The 15,183-nt window shown below is 39.6% G+C and overlaps 1 protein-coding gene across 5 annotated transcripts in view; it reads left to right on the top strand.

Moving 5' to 3' along the window:
- Window positions 1-15,183, top strand: part of ppp1r1c (protein phosphatase 1, regulatory (inhibitor) subunit 1C) — a 121,619-nt gene that overhangs the window by 33,400 nt on the left and 73,036 nt on the right. For 2 of the 5 annotated variants that reach the window (XM_043693467.1, XM_043693463.1), the window contains exon 3: window positions 13,237-13,274. The exons of 1 other annotated variant lie outside the window; for it this stretch is intronic. In XM_043693467.1, coding sequence (XP_043549402.1) covers window positions 13,237-13,274 — 38 coding nt within the window. Of the gene's footprint in view, window positions 1-10,807; window positions 10,836-13,236; window positions 13,275-15,183 lie in introns of those variants that run through there. 2 more of the 5 variants (XM_043693466.1, XM_043693464.1) reach the window with 2 other exon arrangements.

The raw sequence follows: 15,183 nt of genomic DNA, 5'->3' as shown, positions 1-15,183 counted from the left end.
AGCTAGGGGAGGGTGGGGGTGGGGAGAGAGTAGCATAGAGTACAATGGGTGAGCGGGGGAGGGGATGAAGGTGATAGGTCAGGGAGGAGAGGGTGGAGTGGATAGGTGGAAAAGGAGCTAGGCAGGTCAGACAAGTCTGGACAAGTCATGGGGACAGTGCTGAGCTGGAAGTTTGATACTAGGATGAGGTGGGGTAAGGGGAAATGAGGAAACTGTTGAAGTCCACATTGATGCCCTGGGGTTGAAGTGTTTAAATGATATTAGTGGATTTGCAGGTAAAACTTTGATGGATGTGGAAAGCTCCTTTGGGGCCTTGGATGGAGGTGAGGGAGGAGGTGTGGGCGCAGGTTTTACAGTTCCTGCGGTGGCAGGGGAAAGTGCCAGGATGGGAGGGTGGGTCGTAGGGGGGCGTGGACCTGACCAGGTAGTCACGGAGGGAATGGTCTTTGCGGAAGGAGATGTGTCTGCCACTGACAAAGCCATTGAAAACATCTGAAGTGAACCCCCTGCCACTGTCTCTTGCCAAAGGCCCAGTTTTGACCTGAAACCTTGAAGTTTATTAGTAATGGTAAGGATCGTCTCATTCTTCCCCTTTATTTTGGTATTCAGCTCATTCAGACATCTGTAAGATATGCCAGCTCAACCCAACAGTAACCATCAGATAGTAACTCTTTATAAGGCACTTTGTGCATTGTTGAGGGCTCTGTTAGTTCTCTCTGGAGCTCTCACACACAGGAAAGAATCTACCCCCACAGTAACCATCGCAGCTCAGTGTGTAATACCAATGAAGCTCAGCCCCATCTCTGCACACATAATAGTGAATAAACATGATTTCAATAACTGTGATTTTATGTGAGTCACGATTTTCATGGCTTACTGTAATACTGCAGCTAACTCTCTGGTGGCATTGTTTTGGCTACACGTGCTTCATGGTGGAGGATCTGAAATGGTGATCTGAATGTCAGGATCTTGCTTGTTCACTTTAGTGACAAATCTTTTGTCTTTCCCTGTCATTGACACTGGTCCTTCAATTTAAATGCTCTAACATATGGCCCAGGTAAGTTTGTTTCCTTCAAATAGATATGTGTTACCTGAAATATTTCTTCACATGACTTGGTAGCTCCTTATAAAAGCAATAAATGCACCTGAAAGGAGTTTCCATCAACAGACTAAACATTGGCAAGCAGCTGTTAGTGTCCACTTAAATTAGTTCAGTCACTGAACTCATCAAGCTGCAATGCAAACTTCCCACTAGTAACTAACCTCTCTTGCAGCACCTCCTCTGTATTAGCTGACATGTTGACAATTTGCCATTTAACTGTATTATCAGAATGAACTTATGTCAATCTGTTTTGCAGCATCAGCTCCTGACCTCACACCTACAATGTTTCAGGCTTTGGCAATAGTATGGGGCTTCTTTGATTTTGCTCCAAGCTGAGCCACCAGGCAACCAGAGCCTTGGGCTTTGTCCGATATCCACACACACTCCATCAGAATGGGCCTGCTTGATGTTTTGTTCTCTCAAGTTCTTGAAGTATTGAATGTGTTTCTTGGCAAGAAATTGATTTTTCAATTGTATATGGCACCTTAACAGTGTTTGTCAACTTGGCTCTGCAGATGAGACATTCAGGTGAGAGGCAAACACCTGAAAATTCAAAGGCCAGAGAACTCTCATTAATTTCTACCCATAGTTCTCTGAACAATTCTTGCTATTCTTTTCCTTTGGTTTAAGATGATATATATCCTCTGAACTAGCAGAGAAATTGCCTTGCTTGACAAGAAACTTATCTGACTTTTTTTCTTAGAAACTATTCTATGACTTAGATCAATGATCTAACTAAAACAAATTTCAAAAATATTCATCTTAAAATGTGTACTAAAGTAGAAAGGTGTCCAGACAGGCAGGCCGGTTCAAGTCAGACAACTTTTACATGCCTTTTTATTGCATGCATTGATTCTTCTGATCCACGAGCTGTGATCCTTGATTATTGCACATGCTTAGACTAAATGTTTGGGCTTGTGCATGTGTACGCAGGCTATATATTGGGAACATGGCCCACCTTCCATGCATGCGCAGAGCTGTGTAGCCATGAATGCAGAGTATTAGAAGTCTATGTGAAGCATCGCTGCTTCCTGAGAATTTTGCAGCACACCTCTCACCTTGCTATAACTTGAAAACCTCTGCCCTAGCTTTTCTTGTAACATCAAGCTAACTGCAGGGCCTGTCACGGACTTCTGGCAGTGTTTTCAGGCCTGCTAGATCAGTGGCCCTTGCTGGAGAAAAGGGGTTGATAAATTGCTGTGGCACTTGTTATATTTGGCTCATGATGCTACTTTATCAATGTAACTAAATGTACCTTTTTTTATCTGGAGCGAATGCATCTTGCAATGCAGTTGATTGCTCTGCAGTTATTTGTACTACTCTATTCTGGCCCTTAAATTTTTAATGCTAGCTCCACTACCTTGATGACACTGAATACCAGAAATGTTTAGCAATCCTGATGCCCAGTGTGGATAAGGCTTCAATGGCAGAAAATGTATTGCTAGGCTATTTGTATCAATCACATTTTAGTTGGATTAATCCATTTGAGTGTTGTGGTGAATATTTAGCATCAGTTGTCATTTCCAGCAGGAAGATTGTAGTGATGGCTGAGCAGCGAGTGGAGGAGCTCCCTTTCAAACAACCATGAACTAATGTTCTGAAAATACCCTAAAACCAGTGTCAATATGTCAATAGGTCTGAATCATTTTGCCAGGCATTTCACTGAAAACTCAGCTTGGAATGGCAATCTAATAAAAAAGAATTATTGTTAATCAGACTGAAATGAAAAGTTAAGAATCATGTTTAATTTCAATTTGTATTTAATTGCCAATGTTGTATTATGTGCAACCACGATTAAGGCCAATTGCCATTCAATTTTTAATGTTTTACACCTTTTATCACAGATGTATAAAAATGATTACAAAAGAGTATTCGGATTTGCACAGCATGTATCATCCAAATATTGCTCAGTTTAATAATACCAGTTTTTTTAGACTGTGCCTGCACTTCCTCAGGACATATCTTTTGAATGGTAAACATTCGTCCTCCTCTTCTGACTAGCTCTCTATCCTCCCACAGCAGTCGGACTATAATTTTATCATTATCAGTTTTGTTGACTATCCTGCTACTATTATTGCCACCTGTTTTAAAAGCATTTTGCCTGATGTTTAGAAATCCACCAATCAACTTGAACTTCCGGATTCTTCCTAATCTAAAGCACTGCTCTCCCCAATCTGGAGTCGGCATTTCTGTTAATAACATTCACCAGAATCTATTGCTGACTGCGTGTATGTATTCACCAAATCATGAGCATTTTCACAAATTAGAAACTATTTCTTGACAAAATGATTTTCACTAAATTGCAGAAGCGTCTGGATCAGACATGCTGACATTGCTAAATTCTTATGGCAAGTACTACATAGAACATAGAACAGTACAGCACAGAAACAGGCCGTTTAGCCCACCATGTCTGTGCCAATCCTGATGCTATTCTAAACTAATTCCTCTATTCACAGCCTGTTCATGTGTCTAAGTGCCTAACTGTTTGCATCATGAAGAAAAGTTTACTTGTATTTACCTGACACTCCTTTCTTAACCTTTTTACAGCCATCTGTTCAGAAAGCTTTTATGACCTTTTTAAAAAAACACAAAGCTGACACAAATGCAAAGGATTAGTTGCAAACCCCGTGGGATTTTGCTTTTTTTTTTGCTTACTCAATAGAATCTATGACAATATGTTGTGTAACCTATCACATGTTTAGTAAATGGATAGCCCTTTCTTCAGCAAATAAGGCCCTAGCTTGAGTTTCATAGCACTGCCATTCGCACTTTTGATCACAGCTCATCTTTCCAGGCTAAAATCAATTAGAATGTATACTCTCAGCTTTGTTGCTTCCTTTTATCTTCACCTAACATGAAAGCAAAAGGCACATCAGTGTCTAGATAACCAGAATACAATTTTGTGGTGCCCAGTTAAATTATCTCATTCTATGATAACCACAGGTCACGTTTTAATATTCATAGAGATCAGGGCTAATATGCCAGTATCCTCACCTAAATGAAGTCCATCTGCTGAGCTTGATTTGATCCCAGACACCAGTAGTTAAAAAACATAACATCCACGCCACTTAATCCATGATATAAGACATGTACCTTGGAGAAGTGAAAATGATGGTCAGAATGTTTTACTTTGAAATTTGATTCTATTTCTGGTGGAGCTAGCCCTATTAAAGTGGTAGAGTGGGCTGTCTTCTGGGGAGCATCAATCTAACTCTCTGGAGAACAAAACACGGTATTTCATGCACAGATGTGCCACTGGAAGTTTAGACATCCATTTTCCACAAGTTACGATAAATTGAGAGCACAGTCACTGGCATCTCTCCTCCATCTGTTCAAGTGGATAGCTTTCACACTGCCTGGAGTTTTGAATTTAAACAATTCATTCCATATCACCCAATAAAATAGCAGACATGGACGTTGATGCTAATGTTATGGTATTCCCTGAAGAAGTTATTAGAAAATTTCCTGCTTATATGCTAATATGTATTTATTCAATATTTTGTGGGTGAGGTCAATGGCTGCCATATTAATCAGTTAATTAAGGTGGCAGTGAACACGTTTCACATCCATAACAGAATTTCATGGCATCAAAGCTTGACATTAGAACTCTGGCATCATTAAATTCTGCTGCTAATAATCTTCAGTACTGTCCGATAGAAACACAGGATTGTATTCTGGCTATGAATTTTCACTCTTACAAGTGTACCATGCTGATGTTTCAAAAGTTGCAGTAAAGTTCTCCCAGTCCAGTATGTGTTCAATTGCCTCATGCAGGTGAAATCAATGTATTATAAATAAGTGTCAATGAAATAACGTGCAAATGTTTCTGGGACCTCAATGAAATAACAAGACATAGAGCTGTTGATCTATGTAATTTATCAATTTGTGCTTTTATTGATGTTCTAATCCTCATTGTTAGTTAGTTTCATTTCAGTGTCTGAAAAAAAGAAGTTTCTCCTGTCAATAATATTTTAAGCAATCAGCTGTGTATAGAATGGGATTTCTCAGGGAATATTTAGGAACTTAATTTGATTTTATCTTTGAACATTGGGAGTGTGGGGAACTTTGAGCTAACTATCTTGGGGAGAGTTTACAGAAGTCAATGGATTGTCCATTTTACAGCTTGCCTGTTAGTCCCAGTAAAGATTAATATGATACTGAGTATAAAAGATACAAATGATCCGATTCATTCAGTCCACTGCTGAGCTCCAGAGGGTTTTTAATATTCATACGTAATCATCTTGGGGCACCATTTCTAGCTATTTCCTGATCATCTGCTACAAATTCCACAGATGATGCAAACGTGAGCTAAATGCAGGAGATTGAGACAACGGCCATAGGAATTAGCAGCACTTTCTGCAAACTCCAGTTCCTGCTGCTTAATGATATCATTGGTTTCCTAGGCAACGGTTGCATTGAAATAAAGACAGAAAATGCTGACAACACTGTTTAGGCCATGTCTGCATTTGTGGATAGAGAACCATAGTTAATATTTCAGATCAATAACCTTTCAACAGAACTGAAAGAGGTTTGACCAGAACAGCTTTAAACAAATATAGAACCTAGAAAAGCCTGGCAGTGGACCACTGCTAGGAGGAGAGGAGAGAACAAAGGCAGAGATCTGCATTATGAAAATAAATTTCTGGAAATATCAGCAGATCAGGCAGCATCTGTGGAGAGTGAAACACTTACTATTTCAGGAAGTAATCTACAATAGGGTGCGTAGTGGGAAAGTTTAAATAACAAAAATAAATGATGGTTGAAAACAACCGAGGTTGGCACTGGAACAAGTACAGAATCAAAACATTTATCAGGAAGTGGAAAGGGTTACCGCAGAGGGGAAGCATGGAAAATCTGACAAATTGGAGAGGCTTGGTGTCACCCAGGAATGTTCTAGAAGGAGGACAGACAGATCCTGTGGGTGTGGTACACACTCCTAACAATACTAACTGGGGATTATAAGAGCACCACTGATCTAGCCAGGTGACCAACCCTTAAACCCACCTGCCTTTCTTCCCCCACCCTGCAACTGTATCTAGTCTTGAGCTATTGTGGGTCATTTTGAGAGTGCATTATGCGCAATATAAATGCAAGTTCATTCTTTGTTGATTTAATATCTATCATAGGTTAAGAAACTGTCAAAAAGAGAAAACTGGGTGCAACGATACACAATAGTAATTTTTGAATTCTGACTCATTTTTTTGTGTTTTTTTTATGATTTTGCCTTGCGATCATAAAAAGCTACAGCTTGGAAGCAGGCCATTTGACCCATCGAGTCTGCACCAACCCTCCAAAGAACAAGCTCCCTTGTCCCCATAACTCTGCATTTCCCATGGCCAATCCGACTAACCTGCACATCTTTGGACTGTGAGGAAACTGGAGCACCCGGCAGAAACCCATGCAAACACGGGGAGAATGTGCAAACTCCACACAGGCAATCGCCCGAGGCTGGAAGGAAACCTGGTTCCTTGGTACTGCAAGGTAGCAGTGCTAACCACTAGCACTGCCCCAATTGTCTCTGTTGGTATTTAATTTTACCAACTCCAATGCTACAGTTACAAATTTTCTTTTTGCTGTTACTCAATGAACTTCAATGGATTATGAACATTTTATCAATTCAAAGAAGTGCAAAGTGCATCATATTTAATGAATGTTCTTGAAATGCAGTGGGAAACTCTAACAATGATCTTGAGTACTACATAATGACACAAGGACCAATTAGATGAATGTTCCACTTGTCACGAGAACTTCTTTAAATGATGATATGGGTTTTTTTTTAACTTCATCTAATAGAATAGGTCGATGGATCTCAGCTTCCTTGAAAACATTGTACCTCTAACACTGCAGAATTCCCATAATCCTCGGGTGTAAGCTATTATGAGTTTAAAGTCCTAAAATAGCTTTTGTCATTTCAACTGTCTTGCTCAGAGGTGAAAATGTTAGCAACTGAACCAAACTGACATACACAATAGTCAAAGCAAATAACATTTCTATTACATAGTGTAGCTCATGGGAAAGGTCAGTTTTAGCTGCTTTTATTTTGTTATAGATAGAATGTACTTGTGTAATCATTGTTTATACTTTTCTTGCAACCTACATATAACTCATTAACAGGCTGGAGGACACATTTACATTCTTTGTGGAGCAATTGATTGGTGTGAAAGTGCGATATGTTTGAGAAGAGAAAGCAGAATTGGAGTTCACACATTTACGGTGAAAATGAGATTCATGCGATAAAGCTGACTTGTAACTGCACCACTGACACGTTGTTCCACTGGGATCCAATTAAGCTGTCACTGTATTGTTAGTTTACTTGTTCAGTAGCAGTATTGTGACACTAGGTTTTCATGCAACTCTGTATTTTTGTTTCAAAAGGAAAACTGGACCTAAAATGTGATTGATGGAGACAATAAATACAAACAAAAAAGTCTAAATGTGAAGTGGAGTGCTTTACACTTCAACAACAACTTATATTTATATGGCTCCTGGCACTTGATGCTTTTAAATCAATATGACACAGAGCTTCATAAGGAGATTTGTGCCCAAATCTTGGGGAAGCAGTGCTGACTGTGTTTTTAAAAATACAACTTCCCATTTTTGTAGGCTATTGCAAGAACTTACTTTCCTGGTTGCAGCATGGTTTCACTGGGGAGGCAAGGGCGGAGTGCTATTATCACTAGACGATTAATCCAAAAGCTCAGCTAATGTTCTGGGGACCCACATTTACATCCCACCCCAGTAGATAGTGGAATGTGAATTCAATTAAGTCAATGTTGATGTGTCTGAAAAACACATCTAGCTCACTAATGTCCTTCAGGGAAGGTCTAATCTGCATGTGACTCCAGTCTCACAGCAATGTGGTTGACTTTGAACTGCTCTCTGAAATTTCCTAGCAAGCCACTCAGTGATGTCAATTGCTACAAAGTCTCAACAAGGAAATGAAACCAGATGAACATCTTGACAATTGACCTAAACATGGAAAAGACAATGGCAAAAACAGCCCTGTCGACCCGCAAAGTCCTCCTTACTAACATCTGGGGCAAAGCCAAAATTGGGAGAGCTGTCTCATAGACTAGTCAAGCAACAGCCTGGCATAGTCTGTAAGGTATGATTTCGTGAGTATGACTATGTCCCGGATACCACCAACATATACTCTCTCTCCCACGGGCAGGACAGACTCAGCAGAGGTGGCAGCACAGTGGGATACAGTCAGGAGAAAGTTGCCCTGGATGTGCTCAACATTGACTCTGGACCCCATGAATTCTCATGGCTTCAGGTTAAACATGGGCATTTACCTCCCTCAGCTGATGAATTGGTGCTCCTTCATATTGAACAACATTTGAACAAAGCACTGAAGGTGGCAAAGATGCAAAATGTACTCTGGGCAGAAGATTTCAACATCTACCCCCAAGACTGGCTTGGCTGCAGCCCTACTGATTAAGCTGGTTGGATCCTAAGGGACAATGCTATTGGACTGGGTCTGCAGCAGATGGTGAGGGAACCAACAAGAGGGAAAAATACACTTGACATCGTTCTTACCAATCTGCTAGCTGTAGCTGCATTTGTCAATGACAGTATTGGTAAGAGTGACAACCACACAGTCTTTGTTGAACCAAAGTTCCACCTTCACATTGGAGAATGGAGAATAACCTCCATTGTATTGTGTAGCACTATGACTGTGCTAAATGGGCCAGACTTTGAACAGATCTAGCAACTCAATACTGAGCATCCATGAGGTGCTGTGGACCATCAACAGCAGCAAAATTGTACTCCAGCACAATCTGTAACCTCATGGCCTGGAACATTCCCCACTCAATCATTATCATCAAGTCAGGGGTTCAACTGGTTCAATTGAGAGTGCAGGAGGGCATGCCTGGAGGCTTGGGCTGACAAGTGGCAAGTAACATTCACACCACACAAATGCAAGGTAATGACCAAGTCCAATAAGAGACAATCTAACTTTGACATTCAATGGTATTACCATCACTGAATCCCTTACTATCAACATACTGGGGGTTATCATTGATCAGAAACTCAACTAGATACATCATGTAAACACAGTTATGTCGCTACAAGAACTGGGCAGAGCCTAGGTACACCCCAGTGAGTAACCTCCTGAATTCCCAAAGCCTGTCCACCTTCTACAAGGCACAAGTCAGGAGTGTGACAGAATTCTCCTCACTTGCCTGGATGGGTAACAACATGTAAGAAGCTTGACACTATCCAGGACAAAGCAGCACACAAACATTCACTCCCTTTAACACCAATTCTCAGTAGCAGCAGCATGTACTATCGACCCATGATAGACTGCAGAAATTCACCAAAAATCCTCAGACAGCACCTTCCAAACCCATGACTCTTCCATCCAAAAGCTCAAGGGCAGCAGGTACAGCTGCAACTTCCCGTCTAAGCCATTCATTGTCCTGACTTAGAAATATATCACCGTTCCTTCACTGTCACTGGGTCAAAATGAAGGAATTCCCTCCCTAAGGGCATTGTGGGTCAACTGACAGCACATGGATGCAGCAATGCAGGCAAGTATTCACCTCCAACTTTTCAAGGGACTGCTAATAAATGTTTGCCAGCAACATCGCCCATGTCCCATCTCCCACATCCCACAATTGAATTTAAAAAATATTCTTATATCATTTTCAGCTTTAATATGTATGACTTCGCACATGCCTACTTTGAAATCCATTTGCCACAGTTTTGCCCATTAACTTAAACTTGTCCTCAAACAAATTCAATGGAGATGATTTGACAATGATTGGGAATGGATATCTTAATTTATTACACAGTATTGCTGAAGCTAAATCTAGTGCCTCTACCTTCTTTGTTGATTCAACATATTTTATTGCCCTACCAGCTAAATAAGAAGGTTGCTTACTCTAAATTCTCTCTCAACATTTGTTTTATAAACAGTTATGAAAAAATGAATGAGAAACATGCACATTGGAAACCCAAGATGTTTTAGATTTGTTCAGCCATCTAAGGTGCATCTTCAACATCTGCTTGTTTGTTCAGTTTTAGCCCTAATGGTCAGATGGATCTCTCTGGGGTATCAGGTCTGGTTCCTAATGGACTAACTCTTTAATAGTAGCACTGGTCTCCAAGGAACCAATTTATCTCTGTTTCAAGGCACAAAGAGTTCAGGAAGGCTTGAGTGGTGCAGAATGAAGGCACCGTGGCAGCTCCCTGAAAAATCTTTTGATATTTCTTGTGACTGTACACAAGCTTTTTAATGAGACATGCTGGGATGAGTTGGTTGCCATGTGTGTGCAGTCAATGGCTCTCTGTTGCTGTGGAAAGTCAGTCAAAGGGTAAAGCTGACCTTGTTGAATGCCATGATTTGGAGGTGCCGGTGTTGGACTGGGGTGTACAAAGTTAAAAATCACACAACACCAGGTGATAGACCAACAGGTTTATCCATGTGCTTCCAAATAAACCTGTTGGACTATAACCTGGTGCTATAACCAGTCAAGTAAAAATTGACTGCCAGACGATACAATATGTTTCCAAAATAAGTTTGAATTATTGTTCTGTGGATATCATTGGAAAGAAGATTAGGCATGGTGAAACCACTGCTAGTGTGAATCATTTTCACCCTAGTGTACTCCAAACCTGGAAGACTGAATGTTCTGATGTCTACATCAGTCCAGAAGGCTGGTTAAATATTTGTGAAATATTAGAGGATCAAAGCTACAAAATTTTACTTCTGCTATGCTGGATTTGGGTAAGTGAGAATCTGCATAAGGAAACAACATGTATAGCATAGCAAGCAACAATGACCCTTCTCTCTATGGAATTCTTGGTTTGGATTTTTGTAAGCATACTGATGTGTTTTGTGTGTCTTAAACATCGTTTGTTCTCATGGTCTTGTGAGAGGTAAATCATGCTTGACAAATTCAGTTCATTTATTGAGGATGTAACATGTGGCTTAGGCAATGGAAATCTTGTAGATGTGATACATTTGGATTCCCATAAGGTCTGCAATAAGGTGTCATGTAAAAGGTTACCATGTCAATTAAACATTCATGGTGTTGGGGATGATATATTAGCAGACAAAGGGCATTGGCTAACCCAAAGGAATCTGAGAATTCTGTAAATGAGTCTTTTTAGGTTGTCACATTGAGGAGTGCTGTGGTGACAGTGCTAGGGCCTCAATGACTTGTAAGCTATAGTTATGACTTGGATGAAGTCACTGAGAATATTGTAGCTAAATTTGCCGATAGTACAAAAAAAGTACGTAGCAAGTTGTGAGGATGATGCAAAGAATCAGCAAAGGGATATAAATAGGTTAAGTGAGTGGGCACAGATTTGGCAGGTGGAAAATAAAGTGAAAAGTGTAAGGCAATCTACTTTGATAGGGAGGTTAGAAAAGCAAAAAGAAAACTTTGAATGGAGACAGATTGCAGAATTTTCCAGTACATGGAATTACAAAACGTCAGCATGCTGGTGCAGCAAGTAATCTGGAAGGCAAATTACATGTTGGCCATTATTGGAATGGAAGTGGAATGTAAAAGTAGGGAAGTATTGCTGCAACTATAAAGGGTACTGGTGTGCCCACACCTGGAGGATTGTACACACATTTAATCTTTTTTAAAAATATGGAGGCTATACAGAGAAGGTTTGGTAGATTGAATCTGGGATGTATGAGTTGTCTTATGGAGTAAGGTTGATGTTGAACCTATACTTAGTGGACTTTAAGACAGTGTGGGACAATCATGTTAAAACATAGAAGATTAGATACTGAGAAAATGTTTCTTCTTGTGTTGAATCTAGAACTAAAAGTTACAGATTCAAAATAGAGATGAGGAGGAATTCCTTGTTTCAGTGCTGTTAGTCTTTGGAACCTTCTTCCATGGAGAATGCTAGAAGTTCGGTTATTGTTTTATATTCATAGATATAGACAGAATAATCAATTGTTGCGGAGGGCAGAGAAAAGTGAAATATGAACCACAACCAACTCAGCTGTGAGCTAATTGACTGGTGGAACAGATTTGAAGGGCTGAATGGCCTTCTTCAACTCCTGGTCCTTATGTCGGAATGTATATCTGTGGTGGGGGAGATTTGGGAATGTATATCTGTGGTGGGGGAGATTTGGGAATGAATATCTGTGGTTGGAGAGATTTGGGAAAAATTAATAAGGTTTCCTTGGCTGATTTAGAAAACCTTAAACTTGAAATAAAGGATCATGTTTGAAATTTCTATTTTGATCATTCAAGTTCTAACCTTTATGCAACGAAAGTGCAGTTTGATGAATCATCCTGATTAATTAGCTGTTGCACATTTAGGACTGAATGATCTTTTAAAAAATTAAACAAGTCACAAATTGTCTTCAGAGTGGGACATATTCATTTTTTCTTTATATTACGTAGAGCTAACAAGGAAGATTTTTTGTATTCAATGATCTGATTTGCTGCTGAGAATAGTTTTTGTTCATATTTGTACTGCAAGGTGTGTGTAGTAATGAATGAAATATGATCTCATATACCTATGCCATGAAATTTACGCAGAGCTGAGCAATTGCTAAGCCATATCAGAGAATGCTTTTAACAACTGATATAGAATGCATCAGCATCACATTCCAACTCATCAATCATAATGGTGACATATGGGAGCACACAATTCTTTTGCTGGAATAGACATCAGTAGACTGATGACAGCACATAATAATATAAGTCACCTATCCTTTGTCTATAAGTTCAATTTCACTTAACTAGACATCCTGTGAATTGGGTAAATGAGATGATTGCAGATCAGAACCTGTCACTCCATTTAAATGTCTTGGTGACTTTTCAAAATTACCTCCTCATTTTGATCGACCTTAAAATGATTAATCCAAATCACATCTTATTGCAAGATGAAAAATGTGTTGAGTTTGACAGCCAGCAGAATGTAATGCAGTCATTAGCTACAGTGTCACTCAAATTAGTCTAGATAGATACCCAAGCACAGCTATTTGTACTGGTTGCATGCTGTTATAGACAGGACTAAACTAAGATAATGTAGAAGCTCTAGTAATTAATTTAGAACCTATATCAAACGAAATATTTAATTACATGTGCAATGTTATATATCTATTGATCCTAAAAGAGTATATCTGTTTTTAATTTTTTTATTTTCTTATTCAGAAGTAGATGAAAAGAGGGAGAACAATCCACAAGGTGAGGTAAGTTGAACAATATATTTACGATTTCCTGCATACATTAATAAAAATAGGCTGATCATATTCCTGCTATTAATAGACAGCATTGAAATTGTAATGAAGGCTCTTATAGATAACCATTTATATAGCTATTTTAATAACTCTTTCACATTGTTGTAAACTATTCAAATCTGCACTCACTAATTTTAGGCAGAGACATCGGATTCTAAAGCAACTATTTAGAAGTTAAACATTAAACACATCAGATAGAAATATTCAAGGTTTTAAAATCAAAAATATTGCTATGATTAAAATTCCAAGCATCTGAAACATGGTTTGAGAAATTGGAAAATTGCTGAGAACTAGCATGTGATTGGAGAGGTATTAAAACACAACTCTGACAATGTTCTTATGCTAAACTGGAAGGAATATCTGATTTTAACATATGTAATGAGCCCTCTGCAAACTGTTGATTGACTTGTTAATTTTTGCATCTGTGTGGATGGGTAAGGGCCAGAGATGTAATTGCCATTTACGTTTGCCAACACTTCATGGCGCTGAGGTACACTTAGCCCATTGTGAGATCATTCACTTTCAGATAAAGAGAAATGACAAAGCTCAATAGCCCCCAATTTCTGTGACGCTGTGCAGCAAATGTCAGTGTGGGAGTGATCAGAATGAAGGAGCTACCAGGTTCGTTCCAGTGGGAGAAAAGTGCTTAAGCAATTTGCAGAGTCACAGTCAGAGGTGGTGGATCTGGAGAATGCCAACCACATTGAACCTAAGACCTGGTGACAAGGTCGAATGAAATTCAGTGGTATCACCGATACTGATAAGAGTCTTATTTACATCTCTGTTCTGTTACCTTAGCTCACACTGTGTGTTGTTTCAACATTCACAACCCTTCTCTTCCCCACCTCCCATCACTGTTTTCTGACATCCACACCAATATCTTACATTTAGGCAGTAAAATGTTTTGAGGGACTTTTTCGAAGACTTATCAAATGAAATTTGATACTGAGCTATGTAAAGAGAGATTAGGATAGATAACCAAAACTTCAAAGATGGAGGTTTAAAAGAATGATGACAGGAACAGAGGGGTTTAGGGAGGGAATTCCAGAACTTTGGTCCGAGGCAGCTCAAGGCATAGATACCAGTGGGTGTGTAGTCATTAATGATGTAGATGGTCAAGAGGCCAAAATCAATTAGTACAGGTATCTTTGAGAGTCATAGAACTGATTACAGAGATAGGGAGAGAATGGAGGATGTGAAAACGGGCATCATAATATTAAATCAAAGCCCTGGTTGACCAGAAGAAAATTCAGATCAGTGAGCACAGAAATGAAAAGAAAATGAGATTGGTGGGAGTAAGAACACAGGCATCAGGGATTTGGATGACACATTTATTGAGTGTAGAGCATGAAAGAACAGTACGAGTGCTCACTTTACTAATTTCCTTTGGGTGCTACTGGCAACACCAAACCCGATCCTGCCTTTACTATCTCCCCTCCCCATCCGATCTTGGTCTTTAGTTTTCCACTGTTCTGCCATGTTTCCTGCAACATTATTCTATCCTGACATTAATACCTTTATAACTTTTCACAAACCCATAAGCTGGTGCACAATATAGAACAGGAATTTACAGGAGATGTTCCTTCCATATCCTGTCCACATTGGGAAGGACTGTCAGGAGACAGTGAAACTAGAAGATCATAGGTTTGATCATCTTACCCTCTTCTGAATAAATTCTCTCCATCAGTAACAAAGAAGATTGATGAGGGCAGAGCAGTAGATGTGATCCATATGCACTTCAGTAAGGCATTCGACAAGGTTCCCCATGGGAGACTGATTAGCAAGGTTAGATCTCATGGAATACAGGGAGAACTAGCCATTTGGATACAAAACTGGCTCAAAGGTAGAAGACAGAGGGTGG

Source organism: Chiloscyllium plagiosum, chromosome 7 (assembly GCF_004010195.1).
Source record: "Chiloscyllium plagiosum isolate BGI_BamShark_2017 chromosome 7, ASM401019v2, whole genome shotgun sequence".
Lineage (NCBI taxonomy): Eukaryota > Metazoa > Chordata > Chondrichthyes > Orectolobiformes > Hemiscylliidae > Chiloscyllium > Chiloscyllium plagiosum.
The sequence above is the reverse complement of the archived record's forward strand: the minus strand, read 5'-3'. Positions and strand labels throughout refer to the sequence as shown.